Source organism: Diorhabda carinulata, chromosome 12 (assembly GCF_026250575.1).
Source record: "Diorhabda carinulata isolate Delta chromosome 12, icDioCari1.1, whole genome shotgun sequence".
Classification (NCBI taxonomy): Eukaryota; Metazoa; Arthropoda; class Insecta; order Coleoptera; family Chrysomelidae; genus Diorhabda; species Diorhabda carinulata.
Window position 1 is genome coordinate 4,571,826 of NC_079471.1, and position 10,152 is coordinate 4,581,977.

Genomic DNA, 10,152 nt, shown 5'->3' on the forward strand with positions numbered 1-10,152 from the left:
GTAGAAGTCCCATCGAACGAGCAGATAACTCAAGAATGTAATAACTACAGGAAAAGTGGGTGTTGGCCCATCAGTCAGTCGTCGTTGTTCAAGTGACCGTATTACTACTGCCTAAACGTTGATTAAGTATCGTCCCTCCACATTCTATCAGACAATAGCATGCTCCCCAAGCGAGAAAAATCGGCCTATTTTGGAATATCCTATGCTGGTACTAGATTTTATTATTTTCTGTTCTCTATGACACCTAAACAGAATTATCAACTGCTATTCACACATATTTGTATTGAATAAGCATAAACTATTAAAATGTCGTTCGAATGCCAAACAAAAATCAAAGAATCAAATAACAATTTCATTAAAATTTTTATTTACAATAAATTTGCAGTTCTGGAATTTCCTTGAAATATATCTTTCCAAAGTTGAATTCGTTCTGTTTCTGGTTTATTTCCCAATACCAAATTAGCGTCTATATCCAAAAAATATTCATGAATCTCTTCAAATGGTTTCCAAATTATATCCAAATCGTTTCCTTCTGGAGTGGGATTTCCATATTTTGCAAAATTGGTCCACAATTTTACGAATCTTCTAACAGAAATATCCTCTAGTGTATCTTTTTTAGGGCGTGGTAAAACATCGTTAGTGAAGAGATAACCACAATCATCTACGTGAGCGGCTCCTAAAAACACACATTCCTTACCAAGCCATACGATTTATATAACAAATTAAAGTATAACGTTTATACATAATCAATTTAGTTCTTCAATACCAGTCAAGAAAGCAGCTTATTCAAAACATCAAGAAATTGGTATTGATAACAAATTAATTACATTACAAATCAAGATATAAAATGACTAAAAAGCTGACTTTGATACCAAAAACAAATTACAGTTAATCAGAATTACAACATACCTTTGAAATTATCAATCTTGAGAATGCGCTTGAACAAATTGAGTTCCGCGTCTAAGGACATCCTATACAAAAATACTGGTTCATTAGATGTTTTGGAATGTAGTCTTGCAGTACTGATAACTGCCATAATAAAATACAAATCTGACAGTATCTGAAAATAAATTTATATTAGAAATATATTGAATGACGAACCTAACCACTGATGATGCTAAGATAAGCGCATGCCGTTACCTAACTGTCAAATCAATGTTACCTTCTATTATGAATTTAGCTTCTCGCTACTGTAAACAAACCAGTACAGCTGTTGCCTCTATTTTTATCAAGTTGTTTTCAGTGTACCTTAATCCTGATGGTTTTCTAGCTTTTAAGTACAAGACTTGTTGAATCATTGCGTGGTCTCTTTTTTCAACAGCTGTTTCCTGTTCTGTATCTCTTATTTCATTTCCTGTCATCATATTCCTCGTTTTACAATTGCCATGCTTATTTTTTTCGTCCATTTCCTCCTCGATCTTCCTTTTCTGTTTTTCTTGTTTCTTCTCTCATGTTTATGACGTGGTCATACCATCTCAGAAGTCTTTCCACGATTTTGTTTTGGTATTATGTTCAAACTTTCTTATCTTATCTCTGAAATCCGTATGTTCCTTTTTTGTTTCTGTGTAAGTATTTTTGCTTTCCTATATCCTGGCATTTTCATTTTAGCAGAAAACTGCATTGAATAATCTTCCAGTTGGTCTAATCAACACGTTCATACTATGTTTCAGTCTTTCATCTTGTTTTAAGTTTATGCTAAAACTTTTGTTTTGCTGTATTTTTTATTCTTCTTGTTTTATTCTATGTTTCCTTTCCTTTCGATTTATCGTCATCTTAGTTTTATCTTCGACTATTTTTATATTCATTATCAGTGAATTGATAAGAGTTGGAAGTAATATTAAGTGAAATCAAAAATATTCCCTGCAGTGATTGAATCATATCAAACGATTTTTATAATACTAAACTTATAAAAAATACTTTACCAAATAGTAGTCCTCAGGATTTGGATAAACCTTTTTTATTTTTTCATCAAGTTTCACAATATCCTGGTGTATTAATTGAATATTTAGAATACGCGAAATCATTTCAGCTGCACTCAATTCATTCATTGGTATTTCATGTTTTATAGCCTCTGTAGAAAATATCATACATTCGTTCGAATTGTATCCTAATAAAATCGGTATTTTTTTGTAATTTCCGGAAATCATATTTTCAAACGGAGATTTTGTGAGAAATGCTCCATCATTAGGTTCCTCCACAATTGGTCCTACCACCTTCAAAGATTTTATAGGCAACGACTGAAAAAAAAATTAAATGATACTTCTAGTATCAACATTTACAACACCAATTTCATAATCAAGCTACTACTAGATAGATACTACAGAAAAGCTATAGCAGTCAAATTTTGGGATATTCCTGGTAAATTATTAATCGTTTTGTAAAATCCCTGATATTCGCTAAATTTTCCATCGAGTTGATACTTTTAATTTGTGAAACTATTCTCTAAATATTTTCCAAATTGAATTAACAACTTTTCAGAACTGTGAATTTACGTTTGAAGTTAAAACGAAGTGTCTTTCTCCATAAAAATGATTTCAATTTCTATCTGATTTATAATTTTTTCGAATAATTCATAATATTTTTGTTATATTAAAAATGTTGTGTACCCATTCACTTACGTTTGTAAAATTATAATGAGACGCAAACAATTCCTCGATTGGTAAAGCTCTCAGATAATTCAACTGTTCTTTCTTTGTCAAATCTCCCTTTCCAATAAATTCCATAAATTCTTGAGCATAAGTCCTACCTTCAGCCCAAAAAGCCGTTGCTGTTCCACTTTGCATAATAGCTTTATGAAAAAGCCCTTCAGATAACGAACTCATCATGTGGTAGTGAACTGAAGACCCTCCTGCACTTTCCCCAAATATTGTTATATTATTTGGATTCCCACCAAAATTCTGTATATTTTTTTTAATCCATTTCAATGCTTGAACCTGATCCTTCATACCTGTTCGGAAAATACATATTCATTGGTTACAATTATTCAAATCAAATTTGAGGCGACTAACCAGCATTTCCATAAATTTCCAATGAAGGATCTTCAAAACACAGAAAACCTAGGATTCCCAAACGGTAGTTAATAGATACCAGAACAATATTTTCAGTCATAAGGTAATCTGGACCGTATAATGAAGTGCTATTACGTCCTTCTGTATAACCTCCACCGTGTATCCAAACCATTACAGGATTTAGATTAGAAGCATCTGGAATAGGCTGTAAATCAAATATCATCGAAATATTAACGTTTCAAAATTTGATTTTCACACATTATGGTATTGAAACTAGAGCTCAACCAACCCAATGAAGCTACGATCACCAGAATCACACCAATTGTATTGAGATATGATCATTCTGAGCTGAATCGTTAGTTTATCGAAAAAAATGGTCCAAAACACTCTTTATTGGTTACCCACAGTTACAAATGCAATTATGTTACCCATGTCTCTTTCCTGTTTTCTTAAAACTGAAAGTACTTTTTATATTATTAGGAATAGGATAGTCGCATCGCAGTACCGCAGTGCTTCAATTCAATCCAAAATAGATGAATTTTACTTGGAAAGAGGATACAGGAAAAGCCAAAAACAAAAGGTGAAAATTATGATGAATCGATCAATTACCAGAGAGGAATTTATTGAATTCAGTCGTATTGAATACAACAAGACTTGTCCAAGAACAGTTTCTGAGACCTATGGTTTAAGCGGAGCATATTTCTAAGAAAACCCCTATAGAGTGAAGTGACTATTATTCAAATTTACAAATAAATAAATATATCAGGTTGATATTACCTTTTTCGTGAAAATATTAAGATGCAAAGCATCCTCACTTCCTACAATACTTTTTGCGACGAAGTCTTTTTGGATAAACGGCTCTCCTTCTTGTGAAGCATCACGAATTCCAGTCCAATGTTCAAGTGGTTGTGGTTCCTTGAAAAATATTATCTATATACTTCATGCATGAATGTTCTTTAAAATTTGTTCATTTTGAATTTGCTATATAAGATAGTTAGAATATGATGTAAGAGCTGATGTAGATCTTGATCACATTTCACTGATTTGGAGTAACTAGAGCTTGAGAGACGGTAATTATAGCTCGAAGAATTCGTAGATCATCTCTAAAAATTACGACATGTTCAAAAATTATGAATTAAAAAAAATTAAAAGTCTAAAATCCTATTTTCGACTATTCTGTGTACTGGAAAGTTGTGGATTCTTGAATTTCTCCAAGTATTTTATAGTAGAATTGAAAAACAAACTTCATAGGACTATTTTTATCAATAGGTAAAAAATTCCTTTGATGTTTTCGCTCAAACCTCCACAATTTGTCCCAAATTCAGAAAAAAGGAACACTTCAAAAAAACATATTTAAAATTCATTGGCCAGAAATTTGGGTTTAAGAACCAATTGCCTCGAACTACATTGTTAAGATTCAAGAATAGGAATCGACAATATAAGATTAATTTCTGAAAAAATTGAGATTTTTTACACGACTACAATTCTGAGCTAGCTAAAAAATTATAATTTTACAACTAAAACGAATGAACTAACTTTAATCCAACGATTGACTTAACTATTCCGCAACATTCCTATTTATATTAAAATTATTTTTTTCCAGATGTAACTTCCCCATCTTGATTAATTTCTTCAAGTTCGATGTCTTCTTTCATCTTATCTGCTATTTTCTTATTTACAGTTTCAAATGTGAAACAATAATGAAGTAATTCAAAGCCTGTACTTGAGCAAATTTACACATATGTGAATTTTTTCTCATAAAAATTTAATGTGCTTCACGTAGGCCTTCAAGGCCCATAACATGCAAGTGATTCCCTTCCACTCTCGTATTTTTTGCTTTCGTTTTCCAGTCCCAAATTCCTCTCTCTCTCTCTCTCTCTCTCTAGGTCTTCCATCACCCCTGGATACCAACTTTTTTTCTCGTTTCTCTATGTTCTATGTCCATCATTTAGAACAAAATCAATAAACTGACGTATTTCTTTGCTTTGTAAAGCTTTCTACCCTCTTTAATTATTTGTTTATAACGATATATATACACAATTAACATTCCGAAAGTCTATTTATCGAAGAAAAATAGTTAGCCAATGATTACTGCGGGATCAGGCCGTGAACATCACAGAAGAAAGGCAGCGCGGCATCGATATTGATCGAAATCAAAGGGTTCTGTAGTGAGATTGTTTATATTTGTCAGTTGCACAATTTTCTTAAACATGTCTAACACGGAGACAGATGATGAAGTTGTTAATATTAACTATACTATATTTGAGAACTAAAAAGCTTTATTTTAACGATAGATAAAAATAAATGATTATGGATATTTATGAATATTAAATGCAAGAAAATGATGACAAGACTATTGATGACGTTATTTCTAAAACGTCGAATATTTCGTCAATATCTTCTTCAAGCGTTTACCGAAATAAAACGTTCTAATTTTCTGTCCAGTTTATTAGTATTAGTTTATAAATTGACAAACAAACGACACAACTTCCATTCCTATCTTCGAAAACGTTTTCTTTATTACACCTATATTATTCAATTGTCCCCAAATACCCTGATCAATTCTCTTTCATAAAATAGAACTTTAAACAGTAAAATCCAAAACTAGAATTGATAATGAACAAAAACATACATAAGAGAAGGTGATTCATAAATTGTTGTTATTCTGAAATTAGTGTTTATCATTTATTGACTTCCTTAAAATCTGTTTATGATTACTTTATAACAACAACTGCTTTTTTAGGCGAGATATATTTCAACATAATTTTTGTGAGAATGCTTTTGACACACCTGCGCTATAATTTCATGACATACAATTGACAACGCTGCATGCAAAGATCAAAATGGAGGCTCCACAGCGTCACTAGAAATTTAGATATACACTCGTCGAAGCTTGATGTCCCCTCCATATTCAATTCCATTTGAATAGACAAATAAACAAACAGAATAATTTGAATAAACTGCTGTGAATTTTATGAACGAATGAAGAATGAACTGAATTTAAGAAAAAACTGTGAAGTGTTATAATGAATGTAATGCGCTAATCATCGTTTTTGAAAATAATGAGTTTTATATAAGAAGTGGTAGGAATACAATATTTTATCGATTATAAGTTATTCCAAAGTAGAATACTCTAAGACAATGGAAAGATATATACAAATCGACTTCGGAACTTATAACCAAATTTCTATTTAAACTTTGATTTCATGTACTCGCTACATTTCGAATTTACATAATTAAATTTACAAGTTGAGAAGAGAGAGCTTGTTATCTATAGATAGCAATCAACTATTCTTAGTATTGAATGGAAATTATATAGAAAATGATTTAAAATCTTTTGGAATTTTTTTACTAATAATAATCTGTTCAATCTCAATAATGGTCTTAAATTAAATACTAACGTTATTTAAAAAATATTACCTGGAATCTCAAGTCCCCTAAAGGTGCCTTCGCATATTTAACTCCTAGAAAACAGTAAAATTCTTCATCATCAAAGTTTTTTCTTATACATCCTCTCAATTTGCCTTGTTCCGTCTCCACGACTGGGCCCTCAATATCTGACATGGGGCTAATTTTTTCAAGAAATATAGTGTATTATAGTGTAAGGACGGTAATAATTGACTCATTATGAATTTTATTTATAGAAAAATATGAAATTCCTACTTACGATTATCAGTAATGTATTTCTTATACTCAAGGTTTTCTAATTTTGTTGTACAGGTTGAACGTCAAGATCCTTAATATTCAAAACACTTCACCGTAGTGCAATGCACTTCGACTCTTCAGCAAACTGAAGCAATAACTAATAAAATTTTATCTGTCCAAGGTTAAAGATTATTCAACACGCTATGTTTAAACAGGGTATAGTCGAAATGACATTAGATAATTGATTATAACCAATATGCAATATTAAAAACTTTTGAATTAAATGTTTCTCATTCATTAATATTATGAAATTATCAGGTTTTTTCAAATATATATCGGTTTTACATTCCAATATTCCAGTAAAGAGAATCAAGAAACAATGGATAGTTTAGATTCATCGTAGAAAAAGAAACAGTTGATTTTACAGATTTTTTCCAAAATTGCAACTAGCATGTAAGTTGTATGCAATACTGTGCATGAATCTAGCTTCATCTGTACATACTTTTGATCATTATTTATTCCATTTTGCATTACATTACCCCCTCTTGTTCCATATCAATTCAATCTTCACAGCATTGAGTAAATAATTCTTCCAAAATCTTGGAAAATACTTAAACACGATATGGAAGAATCTACCGCGATAGATCATATCTACATTCACCTTTAATTTTTAAAATTACCAAAATAGTTGTATAGGATACGCCGTAATTAAATTTTTTTCTCAGTGTATCACAAACGCCATTTATACACTTGTACACAGGTTCGGATTGGGACCATTCGGGTCCTCGGCTAAAACCTGGGGGATATGGATTAGCACTATCAAAATGGGGGTTTAGGGTCCCTCTCTGGGAAGATTTTTAAAAATTAAGTACCTGAAAAAGTGTTTTGGCACTTACGAAGAAGAAATTCAGTTAGATTTTTACAGAAATACATATTATGATTTTCGACCGTGGGAAATGTTTCGAATTTCAAGACAAAGTCAATATTTTTCGGGTCCGAAGAAAAGCTTATGTTTGCGTAAAATATTTCTTCAACTCATCCTCGGACAGTCTAAAATAGAGAAATAACTTAATTATCACAGAATTTTTTGGACAAAGTGACACAATTTTAAATTAGATAATATGAAAAAACAATTTGGCTTCATAATAATTATATTAGAATATTAATATCTCATTAAATATTGAATTATGCCAGTCTAATGTAGATTATAGAATTCTGCCACAGAATAATTTTTGCGCATTGAAGGTGATGAAATCTTTTAACAGATTAGATGTGGGTAGATGTCCAGATTTTTTCTTCTGGTAGGATAACTATGGATAGGTCTCTCAGTTGAATTGAATTCCATTATCAATACAATGGAAGGCCTTAGCGAAATCACGAAAAACCGTTCTCATAGCGTCATAAGGGCATTTATTATATAGGGAAAGAAATTTTTGAGCTATCAAGATTTTATGTTTGAAAAGAAAGAGTAATAGACAGTTTTTCATTAGTCTTTCGATTATCTTCGATAAGATTAGTAATAATGATATTAAAATATACAATTTTGTAATGTTGAAATAGAGTCAGCTTTATCTTTTGATGTCATCGGTCCATATCTACATCCACATCTTTCCCCGCATTTTTGTCTAGCTTAAAATTAATAGCACATGTAAAAGTTTTTCTTTTTGCCTACAATACTTTAAATGCGCATTATTCCTTCTGTCTTCAACTTGCCAGAGCAGTGTTTATAGTAAGCTTCAAGCTAAAGCATAGTCAATGGTTTTATTTTGAAAAGAGATAAACAAGTTTCCAAATTGGGATCATTTACTTATAAGGTTTGTGATTCGAAATTTGGTGTCAAAGCTTCATAAGAGATTCTTTTAAAATCTGAATCAGAAAATTAGAGAACTGAATTTCTTCACTAATTAAGAATTCTATATCAATAATTGATGAAAGAACCTTCGAGGCCCCTTCGTATCTGGCCTGTCCGGGCCTGCTTGTTCACGTTTTATGAGTTTTCTCCAAGCAACAATTACCATAACTGTCGATTGGAATTTGACCCCGACGACATAAAACGTATGCTTACACTTTCAGGATACATTCACACTATAATGTTGATTACGGTCTGCTCTAGGTCTGATCTCGGTACGGTAAAATATTATTATCAAATAAAAACGGGGTGTTTATTCATATTATAAGAACTATTCAAAAAAAGATCGGAAAATACTTGCGAAAATTGAAGATAAGATTGACTTCAGACAGATAATTTAAAAAAGTGATATATCTCCAGACCAGGTCGTAGAAAATTCTTTTTATAGAAAATCCCATATTTTTAACGAGAGCAAAAGTCCTTGCAAATCAAGTGAGGGAGAAATATGTAATTTTCCGACTTATTGTAGTTTTTTCTAAACATTCGATTTTTAAAATATTCAAAATGAGTTTCACACTTAAAATGCGTAATACATATATATTACGTCAATTAGGTTTTAAATTATAGCAATTACACGCCATCTACCGAAGATGCTCATAACTTGACGTAGACAGCTACTCGCCAACTAACTGCGCTGCGGGTGGCGCCATCTATTAATGAGTAGCTATAAATTATATTCTAGATATTTCTGAAAAAGAAGTTAACTGTAACTGCTCAAAACAAAAGTTTCTAGACTAAAATTATCCAATACTAAACGCTTTAAAACATTATTCAATTATTGCTGGAGCACATATAAGGCAGAAGCTGATAGTAGTGTGCATCTCGTCTGTAACCTGGTGATCCGGTTCTCCAACCAAATTTCTTACGATAGAGAATAATGCAGCCGCCCGCCCCCTATTTAACTATTTCAAAAATAGAAAAAATACAAACGGAAAAACTCCCTGATTTAACCAAGAGCCGTTTTTACTGACTAAATCTCTCTTTGTTCGTTTTCTTCTGGCCAATGGTCATTCGCTTATTCTTCTTTCCGGCCTGGAGAGCAAACACAACCCCCCGCAACTTTCAGAGTCCCAGCCCTACACAGGAGCAACTCCTATATTAGGGCAAACTCCAACAAACCCCTAAAGCAAATTTTCCTTATCCTACCTAAAAATTTTCCAACGAATCTCTATCTCTCTCCCACTAGTAATGTGGGTCAGTTGACAATTGAAGATACGCGGCGAATAATTCAAATTATACGGGGGGTGAAGAAGTGATTTATAGGATGTAATTAGTGTTAGTTAATTGAAATATTATCGGTCGAAGTTGAAATTGATGGAAATTGTATTTAAGTTCTAGTGGCGCTGTAAGCTGGTTTGTATGTACCTTTTCATATTTTTTTTCACGCATTAACTAAAATGGTCGTGGAGGAATTTGTTATTTTCTTTATTACACCTTTAAAGATTGAGCTAAGTGTACAGATAGACGGACGGAAAAGAAATTCCATTATACCTTTTAAGATACGGAACCCTCAAAATACAGAAAATAAATTCTCTAAAAGATATTGTTGCTCAAAGACAATCATTTGGATTAGATTGAGATTAATTAAAA

At 31.8% G+C, this 10,152-nt stretch overlaps 1 protein-coding gene across 3 annotated transcripts; it reads right to left on the bottom strand.

Annotated features, from left to right (window-relative positions):
* Positions 1 to 346: 346 nt before the first annotated feature.
* On the bottom strand, positions 347 to 6,949 carry LOC130900333 (esterase B1-like). 3 transcript variants are annotated; one of them, XM_057810871.1, is made up of 8 exons: positions 6,676 to 6,948; positions 6,429 to 6,576; positions 3,786 to 3,923; positions 3,009 to 3,213; positions 2,619 to 2,947; positions 1,923 to 2,237; positions 910 to 1,060; positions 347 to 676 (listed from the first exon to the last, which is right to left on the bottom strand). In XM_057810871.1, the coding sequence occupies exons 2-8, from the start codon at positions 6,570 to 6,572 to the stop codon at positions 369 to 371; spliced, it is 1,590 nt and encodes a 529-aa protein (XP_057666854.1). In that variant the 5' UTR covers positions 6,573 to 6,576; positions 6,676 to 6,948; the 3' UTR covers positions 347 to 368. The 3 variants fall into 3 exon arrangements, with proteins under 3 accessions (XP_057666854.1, XP_057666855.1, XP_057666856.1); XM_057810872.1 differs by lacking the exon at positions 1,923 to 2,237 and having other exon boundaries at positions 6,676 to 6,949; XM_057810873.1 differs by lacking the exon at positions 6,429 to 6,576 and having other exon boundaries at positions 6,676 to 6,797.
* Positions 6,950 to 10,152: the final 3,203 nt, after the last annotated feature.